An 18,491-nucleotide genomic window follows, 5' to 3' on the forward strand; every position below is an offset into this window, starting at 1 on the left:
GGTGTAAGAGTTTACTCAGGTTAACAGCACATCCCTAGCTCACTATATACATTAAGGTCTCAGCGTCACAAAGCCATTTTTTCTGACTCTGTGCACCGATATCTTGGCTGCATTCACACACATAAATCAATGCATGTTCCACACATTGATGCTATCCTGGTCAACACATAAGAGATCTCTGGGCTAGAACTGCCATTAGTTAATCCATCTCCAGCTGAAAAGCAAAGGTGCTCTAGTCGGAGCTGCTTTATCTCCTAACAGTCAAGCAAGGCTTGTCCACAAGCTCTGCAGGCTCATACTCCACAGTTAGAAGCTGGAGTGAGGAGAGGACTTTCTGATGGCTTTTCACAGCAACCAAGTGAGCAAAGAAAAACATCAATGTCCTCCGCACCTCTGGGTCCCCTGGCTGGGACCAGGGTCCCCACCTCTGAGATCACAGACCTGCTTGGGATGTTTCAGAAGCTTCAGCACAATTTAAACATACCACAGACACACAAAATAGATATCACTGAACGTTTATTTTGGTGGTGGCTTTCAGAACCAATATATACTCGGGTTTGGGTTTTTCAAAGTTCAGCTTTGTGTTTTTGTGGGTTAAGTTTTCCGCACAACATACAATCAAAAACATGCGTTCACAAAACCAGAGCAAGATAACAGGATAGAAGATCTGATGACCCCACCACAATGATGCCATACCAGAAGGTGAAAGGAGCCACCTGAGCAACAAGGAGCACACCTTGGCTTTGAGGAGGGCAGAGGATGCTCAGATCTCTCAAGAGTACTCCCCACCTTATGGGAACAGGCATAAGCAAACTTGCGTGCAATGAAATTGATACCAAGCCTTATCGGACTAGCTATCACTAAAATCTCACACCTCTACACACTCAGCCTCTAGCCCAGCTGACTGGTTTGCAGCTACCAAGCCACATCTTGCATGGTGTGGAGGATAAGCACTGATGGAGTCAAAAGCAGACAGGCCCACAGATGACAGCTTAGTCAGCATCATGCCAAGCCAAGATCTAGTCTATCTCATCCATCCCTGGACCTCCATAGATTTGCAGCTGGCTTGAGTCCTGAGTTAGAAACACATTTGGATTACTAAAGGGATAGTGTTTACATGCAGAAGAGAACTGTGCCTGCAATACATCGGTCAAAGAGCCACTTCTGATTTACACCATTAAAATAGAGAAATCTATGTTTGCTGAAATATGTTTCTTTACATATGCAATAAATGTCTCTAGATGTGGCTAAAAGTGAGAATGTTCTCAGCCTTATCCTCTACAGATTCCTATCAGACTTCTGGAGCAGAGAAGAAACTGTTTCTCAAAGAACCTTTCCCAATGGGTTTCATCAGATATAATGGGACACAAATTTAGTACTTAGTAAGCACCGTATCAACAGTCCTGCTAGCTAGATGAGTAAACCAACAGGCTGGTTTATTCACCATCTAACTAGCATGACTATTCCCACTCCTGAGGCACCTGAATACTACGCTGATGAGTACAAACACAGGCACAGTGAGGCTCAGTGTTTGGAAGTAAGATGCTCCTGGTTCCCTAGGAAACAGCACTTCCTAATAAACAGGATACAAACATTATCTGGATTTCTCTCACTCTGGGCAGTGAGAAATCTACTAATCGCTCTCATCTTCCACTATAAATCCTTTCCTATGAGTCTGAAGAGTCTCTTGCTTCCTACGCGTCATGATGCAATTCTGAGCAGCACTTCAAGAACAAATCAATTAAAATCTAACAAAATTGTGGGGGTATTAAAAATCACCTAATTAAAAATGTTAAATGTGAGAGCAAGCATCACTTGACTGCATCTTCACAGTCAATACCCTGTTTCTCCTGTAACAAGGAGACTGAACATCCAAAAACCTCACATTAGGTTTAAGTTACATTTAGGATTGATATCTAACACCATTTAACTGAAAAATACATCTGCTAAGTGCACCTCTACCAAACACAAAGCAGACAGAGCCAAGGTTTGCTACATTTGAAGTACAGATCTTTTCATATTGATAAATTCACCAGGTATTTTGTGCTCAAAGCAAATAGAAATTATTTATCAAACATTCTTCACTAATCCTTTAAATGTCCATTTTCCAAACCAATATCAGAATCAACTCTGTTGATTTTGTTAGTTACAAAAAAATAAAATAAAGACACCATCATGCAACAGAGGTGGAATGGAATATGTTGCCCAGGAAAACGACTCTTAGCTTCAGTGCCTGAAGTACACATTTCCAGGTGGAAGTTGATAACCGTTGACTTGTCTTCAATGTACAGTACACTTTGTTTAATTTGGATTGTTGTAGAGTTATCATGAAAGAGGGTCAAGCAAGTCCTTTTGTGCTATATCTCTTTTTGGACTCCCCCAAGCATCTTTTCAGTATTCCACGGGTCTACAACTGAATGTAATTGCAGTAGCATGATCAATACAAGGAGCTAGAACTATCCAACTCATTCTTGACAAAACAAGGATGATGGAGTAACTTGAGAGGATAAAACTCTGAGATCCAAGCTTCCAAGATAGTCTGATCAGTCACTTCCGGCAATCCATTTTTATCAGCCTGAATACAACTTCACAGTACACTCTAAAAGGCTGAAAGAAATGTTTCCTTTTTATTACTTTCATAGAGAAGGTAAAATATGCAAATACCAATGCTTTAATGCTGAAATTAGGATTTCTTTTAACATGCTCAGGAAGCTTTTTGTCCTCCTAGTTCTCAAAAAATATTCGCACATGCTATGGTTGCAAGCAGTCAAAATGTAGCATTCAGTATTATTGACTGGAGTGCAGAGCAGGTGTCAAGTTCCAACAACAAGGAATAAATCAAAAATTTCTTAGCACCTGTACCTGGAGGAGACACAGATTCTGGCATCTTCTGCTGTTTAGTTAAGACTGCAGAGCCCTTGGTCTTGGTGGCTGGAGAGCTGGTTAGGAAAAAAAACATTGTTGGAATGCTTTGCTTTCATGCTTTCTTTATGGACCTAACGATACTGCAAAAACTTAACATTCAGAATTTAACTTCAGGTTACAAAAAATCCTAAAACAGACGCAAGCAATCAAGATGAATGACAATAACAGACAAGTGACTTCTTTCAGAGCACTGCAAGAGCATGACTATTTAAGCCTCTTGCTTCTGTCTGGGCATCCAATTTCAGTGGAAGGCAGGTGCCCCGTGAGGAGTGAAGTGCTCAACTACTTTGAAAGATCTAAGCCAATTTTCAGATTCTACCTCACAGCATTCATATGCTTGTGCTTGATGCATTCAGGTGCCTTCAGCGAAACCTTCTTTTTGTCTCTCATAATCAAACAGCATTTCTGAGACCCATCTTAATGTCATCAGTAGTGGTTTCAGACCACAAAAATCAGAAGATGGATTTTTAACATCATTAAGATTTGTTTGTAAAATAAAAATAGACTCAGAAACCAAGAAGGGAAGTGGATCATCAATCAATGCATTTCTCCAGGCTTATCTGAACTTCACATGAATGTGAGCTACCTAGTGATGAATCAGCCCTGTAACCTTTGTAAAAAGCATCTGGGTTTTTTTTCTTTGAATCCAAGTTACAAGTACATGTTCCAAAAGCTTACAGCAAACGTTGATCAAGGCAATTTTCACAATTCACAGGAACTTCAAAAGATGCCATGAAAAAATCTCTTGAGTTTTGAGACCAAATATTTGAAGAAGGTATCTCACTAATGATCAAATTAGAGAAGTTTGAAATCACAGGTATAAAAAGCTCTGAAATAATTTGGGTAACCTTGTGAATGTACCAAATTGGAGACCTTTAGAAGACATTCAATATTGTTGTTGACCACATGGCTCACCATGCTCCTTCAGCTACAACATATCTCTTACTCTTGACAGTGCTTGAACACTATTGTGTTTGATTAGTCTAAATAATCACTTAAATTACTATATGGACTTTTACAAGCCAGTATTACAAATCTTGACGTTTTTCCCCCTGTAACTTGACATAGTATTTTCTAACACTAGAGTGCAAAGTTCACACAAATTATGCAAATAAAAAAATGAAGGGTTGAAGAAACACGTACTTGGCTGAAGCATACAGGTACAAAACTGCTGGTTCCTTTCTCTCCCCAGGAATGTACAGAAACAATGCAAATATGTGAGAAGTTTTATAGCAGAACTGACAAGTTGAACTAAGACTATTTTTTATTCACTGCCTGCACATAACCGTCCATCTATTAAGACAGCCTAGCTCAAGATAGCGGCTATCGCATTCGCAATCAACAAATTCACAAACATTTTCATGCTGTTGTACAATTAATTTCCTCCAAAACAAAGTACTGTTATTACTAGTATACCTCACTGTCTTTCAGGCCCACTGTCCAAGGCCACCTCCAGGCTAATCCTTCCTTTTTCTCATTTTGTTTGGTATCTTTCTGCTTTGATACAGTCTGAAAATCCCATCAGAAGTGATCACATTTCAAGGGAAGAAATAGCACAAAGAGGTGAAACACAGAAGGGTGGACTTATCTTCTTGTTTATTTAAATATGTTTTTAGATTTCTTGATTGTGAATGCCCCAAAGATTACAGAAGATTCTTCATTCATGTATATAAAGGAACCAAAGAACATTACTAAAACCCTTCACAGTACTTCAAGTTGGCACTAATGTTGATGACTATCTTATCAAGTCCTTGAGAAATTCATCCTGAATGCGCTCACCAGGCATGAGAAGGGCAACCAGGGGATCAGACCCAGCCAGCATGGGTTCATGAAAGGCAGGTCCTGCTTGACCAACCTGATCTCATTCTATGACCAGGTGATCCACCTAGTGGAGGAGGGAAAGGCTGTGGATGTCATCTACCTGGACTTTAGTAAGGACTTTGACACTGTACCCCACAGTATCCTCCTGGAGAAACTAGGTGCCCATGGTTTGGATGGGTGTACACTTCACTGGATAAAGAACTGGCTGAATGGCTGTGCGCAGAGAATGGTGGTGAATGGAGTTAAATCCAGCTGGCAGCTGATCACAAGTGGTGTTCCCCAGGGCTCTGTTTTGGGTCCGGTCTTGTTTGACATCTTCATCAATGATCTGGATGAGGGGATTGAGTGCTCCCTCAGTAAGTTTGCAGATGACACCAAGCTGGGCAGGAGTGTTGATCTGCTTGAGGGTAGGAAGGCTCTGCAGAGGGATCTGGACAGGCTGGATTGATGGGCTGAGGCCAACTCTATGAGGTTCAACCAGGCCAAATGCCGGGTCCTGCACTTGGGTCACAACAACCCCATGCAACGCTACAGGCTTGGGGAGGAGTGGCTGGAAAGCTGCCTGGCGGAAAAGGACCTTGCGGTGTTGGTTGACAGCCGGCTGAACATGAGCCAGCAGTGTGCCCAGGTGGCCAAGAAGGCCAACGGCACCCTGGCTTGTATCAGGAACATTGTGGCCAGCAGGAGTAGGGAGGTGATCGTGCCCCTGTACTCGGCACTGGTGAGGCTGCACCTCGAGTACTGTGTTCAGCTTTGGGCCCCTCACTACAAGAAAGACATGGAGTTGCTGGAGCCTGTCCAGAGAAGGGCAATGAGGCTGGTGAGGGGTCTAGAGAACAAGTCTCATGAGGAGCGGCTGAGGGAGCTGGGGCTGTTTAGTCTGGAGAAGAGGGGGCTGAGGGGGGACCTTATTGCTCTCTACAACTACCTGAAAGGAGGTTGTAGTGAGGTGGGTGTTGGTCTCTTCTCCCAGGTAACTAGTGATAGGACGAGAGGCAATGACCTCAAGCTGTGTCAGGCGGGGTTTAGATTAGATATTAAGAAAAATTTCTTTACTGAGAGAGTGGTCGGACATTGGAACAGGCTGTCCAGGGAAGCTGTGGAGTCCCCATCCCTGGAGGTGTTCAAAAAACATGTAGATATGGCATTTCGGGATATGGTTTAGTAGGAATGGTGGTGTTGGGTGGATGGTTAAACTCGATGATCTTACAGATCTTTTCCAACCTATAATTCTATGAATATTACAAGCCACAGTGTAGAACGAGCATGTGGAAAAATTGCATCCACATACAAAGGAACAATAACCAAGGGAACCACCTTATAGAAATTAGAAATTGCCACATTGGATCAGACCAATGCAATTAGTATTTTATCTTCTCCCCCCCCACCTCCAAGAGGGACCAGGACTAGCAACTTTAAATAAAGGCAAAAGTTTTTGTGTGCCCCTAACAGCAATGCAACAACACACCAGAGTGAAATTCACTCTCAGTTTCTGTTACTTAGAAGCTGATGTTCACCTTAGAGCAAACAGTCATATCTCTTCTCCCAAACACCAAGGAATCTTGTATTATCTTTCATTCTCTCTTATCCAAAGGAACGTATGATACTTCTCAGGACTTGTTGTTGGGCTCTGTGACATTTCACAGCCACGAGGGTCTGGCGAAATCTGCTAGTGCAGCTTATGAGTTTAGTTACAACTGAGCATCCTATTTAAATACTTCTCCAAATTCCATGGTACAGTGCTCTGTCCCTTTTCTTTACTAAGGCTTAATGCTGCAGTTATCTTCAGACAGACAAGAACACTGACGGTTACACAAGAGACTCTCCTACAGATTCAAGTAGAAGGTTGTGGTAAAACCAATCATACCACAAGTATGGTTTTAATCTTGTCACAAATATGGATGTGGTATATTAAGATGTACTTCTTTCTGCATTAAGCAAAACTCAAAGCTCAGTGTTTCAGTCCTAGCTGATGCTCTTAACAGAGCCCACCCTTTAAGCATTCAAGAAGCACATGCAGACAAGACTTACATCAAGATCATGACTGGAAGATAATTCTCAATGCTCTGTCAGTAACTGTCTGTGTATATGACAATAAGACCTAAAATAAACTGTGCTTCAGTTTACTAATTAAGACATGACTTAACTAGCTCAGAAGCCAATGAATTTGCATTGCTAGAGTCATTTTCTTACATACACAAAGCTTTATTATACCTCATTACATATCCCACGATTTGGAATGCCTCACTGTCCTTGACACCCGCCAACATCTACGCACCTTGTGCATGAATGATAGTGCAAAATTTTAACCCCATGTTATACTGACTGCTATGCTCTTCCCTAATTGTTAACCCATTCACCTCCAATCCCTGCACAACCTGCGGCAACTCTCCATCATTAACTTCCTAATAAACTAAAAAAAAAATTTAAAAAAAGGTTCCATTAATAGACAGAACAGAAACAGGACACCCTTTGATTAACACATAATATACCCTCCAAGGCTGAAGTTCTCAAGCAAGCAGCACTTACCATGAGTTGTTATAATACTCTAACTCTGTATTATAACTGCCAGAGTTCAGAGAATTTGACAATTTAATCACTGTAATATCTCTAAAAACATATTTTACTATTATAAAATCATAACACTGTAACTTAGAAAGCTGTGCAAAGGACTATGCTACACGAGGTCCTGTCCTCGGGTTAAAGGTATTCTCTCCAAGCAAGGACTCAGACAAGGCTTTAATGTGAGGAGTCTCCATTTTGGCACTAAAAAAATAAAATAAAATAAAAATCTGTCCACATATTTCAGGCAGACAACCTAACAGCCATGCAAGCTCCTGATGAGCTCTCAGAGGTAAAGGCAAATGTCTTGCATCTTGACCCGATCACCATGAAAAATAAATAAGCTTTTCTACTGTCTCCAGTACATATCGAAACAAACTCCAACTCACTACTCAGAAAATACATTATTTTCAAAAAACATACAGTAAAATAAACAAAAGAAAATAAAAAAAATCAGTATGTCAGATCCATCCCAGGTGTAACAACAGTAAAGTCAGGGGATGCGCAGAAGCACTGGCTTGCAGTGTTTCTCAAGACACTATCAATAATGGCAGTGTGGTTTATTGTTAGCTTTTCACTTCTGGAGGTCTGCAGTCAAATGTCAGTGAAGTTCCAACCAACACCCAAAACACATCGCAAATTAATTAGCCAGCCAGCACAGCTGCTAACCTCCACTTTGTACTGGTTAAATGCTTGGAAGATGAGGACATTATTCACAGGGTTGCAGGGAGAGTCACTGAACAGGCTATATCAGCGCTTCTGTGTAACTGTGGTACACCACTGAACTGGGGGAAATGAGTAACTGACTTATCGGCAGAAGCTGCGTAGTCAACACCAATTCTCTCCCACCTTATTAATGCACACTCCCCCCATCACGGACTAACACAGACCTTGTTCTAAAAGATATGCAGTATACTGGTGATGGTTTAAAGATAATATATCTATATTCCCAACTCTGCTTCTTGCAGTGAAACGTCATTGCTCCCATCAAAGAAAGACTGAATTAGCACCAAGTCTTTACTGCAAAACAAAGTCATCTGTGTAGCAGGATACGCAACGTAAGGGAAAATGGAAAAAGTAAAAAATTTGAAAGTAGTGACTTCACAGAAAGTGCTGTGTATCACACGTGGCTGTGGTGTATTCACAGTCCTGTAACAAGAGAGGTTGTTCAGCTGAATCCTTCCTATACTTCCTACCATTACTCATAGTGCCACTGCCTATCTAGCACCAAATAGTCAGGGACAGAAGCAAACCTCCGTGATCAGCACCAGTCTGTTTGCCACTTTGATCATCCACTGAATTCTTCAGTAACCAGAGTGCTGGAACATCCACGTAACTGTTTGAAACTAGGCATGTTTCTCTATTAGGAGAGACATCAGTCTTCCCATTAACATATCAGTAGTTTTTGCTGGAAGGATGATCCAACTTATACTAAAACATTCAAACCAAAACCCATTTTGCCAGTGAAATTAAGGATATGTAAGTGTAAACTTCTCTCAAAAGCCCTAAAACACAAGCTTCTAGTAGGCTTATTGTTTTGACATTACATGCCATATTTTCAACTTGATAAACTACTCCACAAAAAATTAGTTTGGTAATAAATGCAGCATGCTCTAGTCACGTACATATTCACATATCATGCCCCAGTTCTCTTACAGTGTGTAATAACTAAAACCAATTTACAAGCTTGACATAAAACCTATGGAATTCAATTGAAAGACTCGGATCAATGTAAAGTTTCAGAGCTCTACATTTAAAATAATAAACTTCTGAAATAAACAGTAGATTACTTCATACTGGCAAGCAAAAAATTCTATCAACCCTCTAGCCTTTGTCTCTACAACAGGTTACTCTCAAGGGTAAGTAATGCTGCATCAGGCTCCCAATGGCAGAGGTGGGTGCCATCAGGAAAGCTCGTCACACACCAAGTATTGTACACTGCTATTAATGACAGGCAAATTATTTCCATTTCAACTTCAAGAAACATAATAGGTAAGCAAATATACATAGAAACATGATATCATTCCACTACCTGGCCAGCAGGATGCGAGCTATTTCCAGAGAGGACATCGGTTAACTCATTAACATTATTGTAAGTTTTTTCTCTCTGAAGTCATACTGCAGTTTCCTCTTTTTACTCAGCGCAATATTTTCTGGCTTTATTTTACTTATAAGAAGCACACGTACAGCAGAAATTGTTCAAAATTTAAGCCGAGTCTCCATTTAGCCTACAAACACCTTTGCTCAAGGAGACATGCTGTTGCATTTGCTCTGTAAGCACCCTCACACCTCCAGCAGTACATACAGTGTTAGTCAGCAGTTCTACTTCTCCTCATTAATAACCTCAGCAGGAAGCAAAAAGCACATACGAAAGCCTTCTGATACCTTCCTTTCACACAAAAGTCAAAGCCCAGAGTAAAACAAAGGACTTCTTAAAATAGAAAGTTCACAATAAATTGCTTAGAATAAAAAAAACCCACAACTTCGACTGCACATGCTGATAGCACATTAATTTATATAGAGGCACTTATACCCCACATATTTGTGTTAAACTGCCATGTATTATTCTAGGTTGCATAAATGCTCTCTTTAAAGTGTTTTTAGTGCTCATATTTTCTCTTCTCATTTCAGCAGTCCTATCTCAAACACCTCTGTGCTCTTTACCCAGAATGTTTAGGTGTCATAAGAGCAAAAGATTGTTAGCATATTTTATTTGGTTAGAGCCTTTAAAATGAAATACATATGTTTTCAATTAACAAACATAAGACAAATTTAGCTCTCTCATCCCACTTCCTCTCACTCCAAAGGCTGAGGACACGCATTTCAGAAAAATATGTGGGAGAACTCAGAAGTAACGTGTTTTTTTTAAAGCCTTATAAATCTTGTAAGTGAAAGCTGACATGTCATACAAGGAAAAATACCAAGATGAAACCTTTCAGCATAGAAAATGAGAAGAATTATTAAAGGAAATGTTATCACCTCATCCTTTATTCCTTCAGCTGTGCCTATGGAGCAAAGGCAGCTTCAGACTGAAGTAACTTCCCGCATACCTCATGACAGCTTAAAACATGCATGAAGCCCAAATGATGAATCCATATACCATATCCTATAAAGCAGACTACAGCTACACATCATATTCCTTATAGCATTGTAATATTATATTGCAACTGCTTTAACTTAATTTAAGAGTTTGTCAGAAACCTGCAAATACTCTGACTCCATTCCTTGTGTCTTTACATACAGTCAAAGTTCTGGTAGAGATAACCATACACTACTGCATACAATGCTTCCCTGTGGTCACACAAGTGCTGACAAGACCAGAACTCTGGGTAAAAGCGAGCTGTCAGCAGTGTAGGGAAGCTCTCATTTCAACACGAATAGCTAGGCTGTTCGCAAACATGCTTTCCAATTAGGAACAGCAATTTCAGGTAGACAGTATAGTACTTTTCAGAATGCGGCTTGGCACGCAGAGGAGTACCTTCTCCTCTCAGACCAGACTCAGCATCAAGACCAAGGACGATGGAACAGGTCTGTACTGACTCTGGTAAGTTCTGATTACATAGTTGAAATACATTATTTTAGTCCTTTATTTACAAAGCAGTCAAAAGATGTTAGTCTCTGCTATTCGTCATTTAGGATCACAAATACTTCACTCTTGCTGGTCACATTCTAATCTTACTGCAGTACTTGTGGATTGTAAGTGCCCTGCAAAATCATCCCACAGATGTGCAATCAAACATCTACTAGCTAGATACACTCCAAATTTAAAAAAAACTAGGTTCCACCAATATAATACAGTATACTTACTACATGACTTTGGGGTAAGAATTTGAAAGAGCATCCTTTTGTATTACTCATCAGAGTTCAGGGCCAGGTTTCCATGCCACTGTCTAACCTGTGTTTTCACAATTTCACCATTTCTTGCAACAGATGCAAAAGATCAGGATTTTCATTACAGCTCAATGCACAGTTCCCTGTCTATACTCGATTGGCAGGTTCATGTATACAGGTATACACAAAACCTGCAAATTAAGATTTACACACTACTTTCACAACAATAACAACTGATAATGGTCAGCTTTTTTACCACTTCTATATTAACTGTTCTTCTCCACAACTTTACAGTACAAAGTGGTTCACCACAAAATCAAAACACAAAAACCCAAAACAATTCAGCCTTGCTGTGAAAACCAAGTATTTTCCTGAAGTTTAAGGCCTCTTCCTCAGAACAAAGCTGTCAAGCGTTTTACCACTGACAAAAGTCAGATGAATGTCAGAATTAAACCTCCTGCTTGCATCAAATTCTATAAATATGAGAGAGGTTTGACAACTTACTAGTGAAAGAAATCCTTTGCAAAAATTATTATGTAATGTGTAGGACAGGCAAAGCTCTGGTTAAAGTCAATAAACAGACTCCCAAATCACCAGCTGCCCTCCCCAGCATCTTGTGGCCCGAGGCCACATTGTATATAGTTGAAATACTCTGCACAAAGGATGCCAGTCAACTGAGGTTTAGAGTAACAACTGCTTTCATTGCACTGTTAGTTATACGGCTGAGTTCTTAACAAGGCTATTTGGACAAAAAAAAAAAAAATCAGAAAGCCCACCATGTTGGGAGCAGAAAAACCATATATTTGTCTGTGCATGAGTTTCAAAAAATCATACTTAAAACGTTTGATGACCTTTCTACATAACCAGTGACTGGACTGATGAACTTCATGAGTGCAAGTAAGCCGCCACTTTTAGGAAGTCTGGTTCCATACTTTGTGCTACTTACAGCCAGGTCAATTTTAAACAGAAAGAACTGAATGGAGAAAGAAATACAGTATTTAATGGAAGTTTTGTAAGACCAACTTTTATAACATATGTATTAGACATCTTCACACAGTTGTCATACACTCATCTTATTAATCATTTTAAAATATCATTGAAAAAGAGAAGTCTCTACACTTATCACTTTGGAGTTCGTCAGCCCTGTCAAGTATATGCATTTCACTGAAAGTAATCTGGATTTACACCTACAAAGCATATGATCTTAATTGAAGGCATTCACAGAATCACAGAATGGTAGGGGTTGGAAGGGACCTCTGTGGGTCATCTAGTCCAACCCCCCTGCCAAAGCAGGGTCACCTACAGCAGGCTGAACAGGACCATGTCCAGGCGGGTCTTCAATATCTCCATAGAAGGAGAAAGTTGGGCAGAGAGGAACCTGATGAGGTTCAACAAGGGCAAGTGCAGGGTCCTGCACCTGGGGAGGAACAACCCCATGCATCAGTACAGGCTTGGGGTGGAACTGCTGCATTGTGTAAGTTAACCACGACAGGTAAAGGGACCAATGTGAGAGAGCAGTATGATAAATGATGAGGACAGCACCTGGTACAGAGGTCACTGTCTCCTCCATCTCACAAGTGGTCACTTCCACCAATGCCAACACAACTTATAAAATGGAAACACATGAGCTCCATTCAAGACAATTCACTAAAGCAAAATCCTCACTTTCTTCAGTGCTTGACTTGAAATCTAAGTGTGAAGGTCTGAGAAATGGGTTTTCAACTACGACGCTAATTTCCTTTACCAAAACATCTCAGAGCACATGGAAGAAACAAAATGGAGCAGACTACAGAAATTTTGCTAAGTCTAGAAAAAGTTATTTCTACAGTATAGTAGGATGTTTGAACTTCGCTTTTAATCTTTTCATTTGCTGTACTTCATACACTTCAATATTGTTGTAACCACTTGTCTTTCAAAATAACAACATACTGAAATTGTGACTATCTTAAAAAGTGATTCATTTCAACGAGTGAGGATACACACTAAGCACGTTTATTGGGCATCTTTCTCAAATGCAGCAATAACAACACAAAAAACAACCCATTTGGATCTCACTTAATTTTTAATTCATTATAATTAAACATGTGCAAGCTCCAGGCTTTGAAGAGCTATAGGAGCTATCAGATTCATTTATATTGAGCCTAGCTCTTCATCTGGGGTCTCTTCCAAAGTTTATGGAAAAGGATACAAGAAGCCTTCCACCAACAAACAGGAAATTTAAAAATCTTTAAAGCTACAGGTAGGGTAGATTAGGAACATGGAAATGAAATTGGAGACACTCATCTCCATTCTGCCGACTCAAATATAGGCAGGACAAGAAACATAAGCAATTCCTCTCTGATGTAAATGGAAATCTACCTAGGGACAAACAGTTTACATCTTCCAACCACAGAGCAGGATCAAGGCCAAGAGCTGTTTCTTGATATCTTACACCAACACTCAAGATGCAACTTTTCCTCTACTTTTCTAATCCACCCAACACCTGATGGATGGACAAACAGCTATATTCCAGTTAATTCATTTGCTAAAGGAATAATGCTTACACCATGCTTGTTACCTTTCATTTCAAACAAAACGTTATTCCTGTCCCAGAAATAGCTGAAACAGCACTGAAACTACCTTAGCAATTTTCAAAGGGACTTTTCTCTAATTGTATTGACCCACCATTCATTCCATTGTATATACTTCTGTGGTGAGGTGACAGGTCATCTGTTACTTGTCTCCTGAGGGTACCTTCTCTGCTGCCTCCGCTGAGATGTTTGAGATGCTCTGGGCTTCCTCCATAGTGTTGTTTGAGATGCTCAGGGCTTGTACCCCTCACTTTGTGGAGATGTTCTGTACTTCCACTCGGTGTGTGCTTTTGAAGATGGTCTGGACTGCCACTGCTGTGCTTTTGATGCTCAGGGCTACTACCAGGCCTCTGTTTTTGAAAGTGCTCAGGGCTACTACTCAAAACATGCTTTGGGATAGTTTCTGGACTGCTGCTGCTGTGCTTTTGCTGTTCTGGTGCTTTGACAATGGTTTTGTGGTGTTCCGGACTTGGTCCTTTCAGGTGATGATCAGGACTGCCAGAACTCCTAGGCTTCTGGAGGTGCTCTGGGCTGATACTCCTGTGTTTCTGATGCTCAGGGCTTCCTTCGCCCCGTGTTTTTTGAAGGTGTTCTGGACTAGTACTTGGATGATGCTTATGATGGTCTGGACTGTCTGTACTTCCCGTGCTAGAAGTACTACTCCCATCACCGCCATCTCTTACATAAGTACTCGTTGCAGTTAACTGGCACAGGCTGATTTGACTGTCGATAGAGCTCCGGCTGCCTGCTCCACCACCTTTCTCTTCATCCAGCAACACACACAATTCTCTCAGCTCCAGGTTTTCCTTAACCACTTCTTCCTGCCTCACTTCCAGTTCTTTCAGCTTCTGTAAGTATAAGGCAACCTCTTTGTGCATAATACTAGCACTGTATCTGCCCAGTCTCTGCCATTCACGGGACACCTTCTTGCCTTTCTGCCTGTCATCATCCAGAAAGCAGCAAAGGTCTCTCAGTTCTTGGTTATCTTCTTGCAGCTTCTGGTTGATATCCTTTAAAAGAAAGATAATCATGACAGAGAAGTGTCTAAAAGAATTAACGTTATACCTTTCCCATTATACAAGCCAGCAAACAGCACTGCTATGAACCCACCATCTAAACACTCAAGTGAGGCATAAATAATTCTGTGTGTAGATCTGGCATACTGTAACAGCCTCATGCTTCAAACAAACAAAGCTGCTATCCAGGAAAAAGTGACTATAACATGGAGCTAATCTTCAAGGGTTCAAAGACTGACTTCTGACACAGTATAAAAGTTTTAGGTGCTTAACTAATTTTCATGCTAAATATCAGAATAATTTAGCTGCCAAACCAGGCAAAGATCATAAGCCCTCTCATGATGACCTCACTTCCTTGAGAAATATTCACCTGCGAGTTACTGCTGAATAAAACTGCAAGAAACTTCAGAAGTTGTGATCTCACTTAAATAACTAATTAGTAACATTTATACTCTCTATTCCCTAAAGCACAATCACATATAAAGGTGAACTTTTTAGAGATATAAAATATTTGGATTTTGTCTGATTTTGTTTCAGATTTGCTTAAAAGAACTTTGTCAGTCATCACTTAACCAAAATTGTTTCAACCACTCTGAAATTAACTAATCTCCTTTTATCGGTTTTGCACTCCTAACAAAGTACATGGTTCCATACCCTTTTTAAGTGAGGAACAGTCTGAAGCAAAAATGTTCAAGCTATTACTACAGCAGAATAACATGCCAAAGAAAACATTTTCAGTGTTTTATCCTCCTAGTTTTGCTACACTGGCTTGCAACCATACTTATCTTTCTTCCATCTAAACATTCATTCCTTCTTATGCATATTAGAAGCAGAGATTAGCCGCAACAGTTAAAAATTTAGCCTTGTGGAAAGACCATTTTAGTACTGTTTCTTAGGAAAAGGAAGCTTTTGTAATTCCACTGGATTTGTGTACATATTTGACAAAGGAGAAACCTCAATGAGGCTACAAGGTATCCTTAAAAATCTGTGCTGGTGAGAGATATTTAAAATGACCCCATGGTGGAATAAAAAAAAATTTGAGTGGAAGCCCACAATTCAACAGTCAGAAGCAGGAGGCATCCATCCATCAAAACCAGGCGCGGCTGGTCACTGTTACTTGTGGACCAGTTACTTCACACAGGATAAAGGAGGCAGACGTCCAGACCCCAACACAGGGCTCAAAACTTCGTTCTCCCAAGTTCCTTTGAAAAGTTCCAGCTGAGGCATCCAAACAAAAGGCGGAAGTTAAACACCACTGAAGGAGTTCAGAACTGAGAGAAATTCGTCATTCCTTCCTACACATCTTGGTGTGTTTTGTCACTTATCTGGAGGATGCACGAATCCGTACGATGTCACAACACCTTTGCACAGAACTGGGAGAAAGATACTGTTGTTGCAATTCAACTTACATTTCAAATGTAAGCTTTATATTTCCTGAAGTACTATCATTGAAGGGTTGTCTTTACCCCCAGACACCACATATTTTCAAAAAGAGGAAGGGGACACACACACTCATACTTTGCTAAACAGGAAAACTCAGGAGACAGGAACAGTCTCGCCCCACATGCTATGCTTTATGCCACTCTATTATCAAAGAAGCTTTCTTAATAATTTAGTTGTTTAAAGCCATTCTACAAGAAGTCCCTCCTAATGTACTCAGATGTAACAATTCAAAAGCTCACACTGTGTCTCTCCTCTCCTTCCCTCCAAGTTCATCTCACTGAAGGAATTTCCGAAAAACAATGCCATTTCTCAAAACAAGACAGAAAATGTTTTGTAGTCATGCCTGCTTTAAGATAACTTTCTAGGTCTATAATACACAAGTGCATGATACATCATGGTAATTATCTGTAAGTAGTCACACTATCTTCCCAGTCCTCGGGACTGAGAAGGCAACATGAGCGACTGCGCTTCTCATCCAGCAGAAGAGTTAAATTAAGAAGGGGCAAGTCATTACCGACTTGGTCTGCCTCTCACTGTAGTCTGCAGAAGTGTACAGTCAACAACGGTTTGATCAGAGATGCGTTATCAGGCATCTTTTTCAGACACTGAACTAGAGATTGGTTCTGATCATCCCGAAATCAAGCCCGAGGGTTTGCCACCACCTGCCATACGCTGCCACACCGCATCCTGGAGACGATCAGCTCTCTCCAGCAGCCTACCAGACTGCCTGGCAGATGAGCAAGTCATCTTAAAACAGCGACTGAACACAGCATAAGCTACACAAAACCTTTTGAACGTCTACAGCTCTGCACGCTGTTCTTTCACGTGCGCTTCAGGCAGGACCGTTTAACCCGACGGAAAACCAGCGAAGTCCAAGGCAGAAGTGACAAGACTTCAGCGTTTTCACCGGCCCAAAGCACACAAGAGCCGTGCTCCACGGCCGGGTGAGCAGCTGGCCGGCTCTTGACCCGCCACCCCCGTTTTCAAGCGGGATCAAACGCTCCCCACTCGGGCTCTCGACCGCGTTCCGCGCGATTCTCGGTGAGGGCGGCTCCCGGACCACCCGCCCGGTGGGGTGGCTGCCGGCGGGGGTCGCGACCACACGGCAGAAACTTCGGGGGTCCCGCCCTGCCCCCCCCCGCTACCTTCAGGCCGCGGATCTCGCCGAGGTGCAGCTGGAGGCGGCGGTTCACCTCGCGGATGAGGTTGCTGTGGTCCAGCATCGCGCTCATCTTCTCGGCCTCGGCGCGGCGGAGGCTGCGGACCAGCTCCTCCTTGCTCCACTTGAGCAGCTCCTCGTCCGACACCTTGGACAAGTCCTCGGCCGGCGCCGCCCCGCAACTTTCCGCCGCCGCTTTCGACATGGCGGCGGCCCGGCGGGCCGGGGGCACCCCGCCGGCGAGGGGCTGCGGCCCGCCCGGGGCCGCCCTGCCGAGCGCCGGTGAACGGGCGCGCCCGGTGCCCGCGGGCAGCTCCTGCGGGAGGGCGGGGCCGTGCCCTGCTCCAGCGCCCGCGGCGGCCGGGAGCTGCGAGGGAAGCCGCGCCGGGCCCCGGGCAGCGGATCCTGGGATAAAGGAGGAAGAGCGTAGGGGGGGCAGGGCGCGGAGGCAGCCGGGCCACGGTCCGGGGAGCAAAGTTCCCCCGCCGAGCAGGAAAAAATAAGAAAAAAGACCAAGGCAAAGGAAGCCCCGGCGAGCCCGGCCCTTTCAACAGGTCAGCGGCGGTAGCGCGCGCGCCTCGCCCCCGCTGCCGGCGCCTCTCGCGGGGACCGGCGCCGCTCGGCTGAGGGGCGCGGGAGCGCCGAGCCGAGGGGACGCCAAGCCCCGAGCCACCGCACCATGGCGGAGGGAGGGAGGGAGGCAGGCGGGGTCGGGCGGGCGGGCTGGGACGCCCGGCCCGGCTCCGCCGCAGCGGGAGGAGCGGAGCGGGCGGGCGCTGCCGGCGCCAGTGGCGGGCGCGGGGCGGCTCGCGGCTTTTCACCGGGTCGCGCGCCACGTGCGGGCCCGCGCGGGGCGGGGGCCGCGGCGCTGTCTCCGCGTGGCTCGCGGGCGCCACCTGCTGCGCGCTGCCCGTCCGGGCCGGGCCCCGCCGGTCCCGCCCGCCCTCAGCGGGGACCCGCCGGCTGCTGCTGCGGGCGGCCTCGCCTCGCCCCGCGGCGAGCGCCACGGCGGCCCGCAGCCCCGCTCCTCCCTCCCGCGGTCTGGGAGGCGCCCGAGCCGCGGGACGCGTGGCAGTCGCGGTGCGGGCACAGCCCCTCCTGCCCGCCTGATCCCTCCGCCGGGGCGGCGCGCGAGGGAGAGGCCGCATTACATCACCCGCCGCC

The 18,491-nt window shown here is 43.5% G+C and overlaps 1 protein-coding gene across 10 annotated transcripts in view; it reads right to left on the reverse strand.

The window, feature by feature from the left end:
- Positions 1 to 17,584, reverse strand: part of CCDC85A (coiled-coil domain containing 85A) — an 87,653-nt gene extending 70,069 nt beyond the window's left edge. For 4 of the 10 annotated variants that reach the window (XM_075413579.1, XM_075413578.1, XM_075413588.1 and 1 more), the window contains exons 1-2: positions 17,314 to 17,582; positions 13,804 to 14,719 (exon numbers count right to left, since the gene is read on the reverse strand). In XM_075413579.1, coding sequence (XP_075269694.1) covers positions 13,804 to 14,719; positions 17,314 to 17,532 — 1,135 coding nt within the window. In that variant the 5' untranslated portion in view covers positions 17,533 to 17,582. Of the gene's footprint in view, positions 1 to 499; positions 2,940 to 13,803; positions 14,720 to 17,313 lie in introns of those variants that run through there. The other 6 variants (XM_075413584.1, XM_075413585.1, XM_075413582.1 and 3 more) reach the window with 4 other exon arrangements.
- Positions 17,585 to 18,491: the final 907 nt, after the last annotated feature.

This window comes from Opisthocomus hoazin, chromosome 2, assembly GCF_030867145.1.
Source record: "Opisthocomus hoazin isolate bOpiHoa1 chromosome 2, bOpiHoa1.hap1, whole genome shotgun sequence".
NCBI classification, from domain to species: Eukaryota; Metazoa; Chordata; class Aves; order Opisthocomiformes; family Opisthocomidae; genus Opisthocomus; species Opisthocomus hoazin.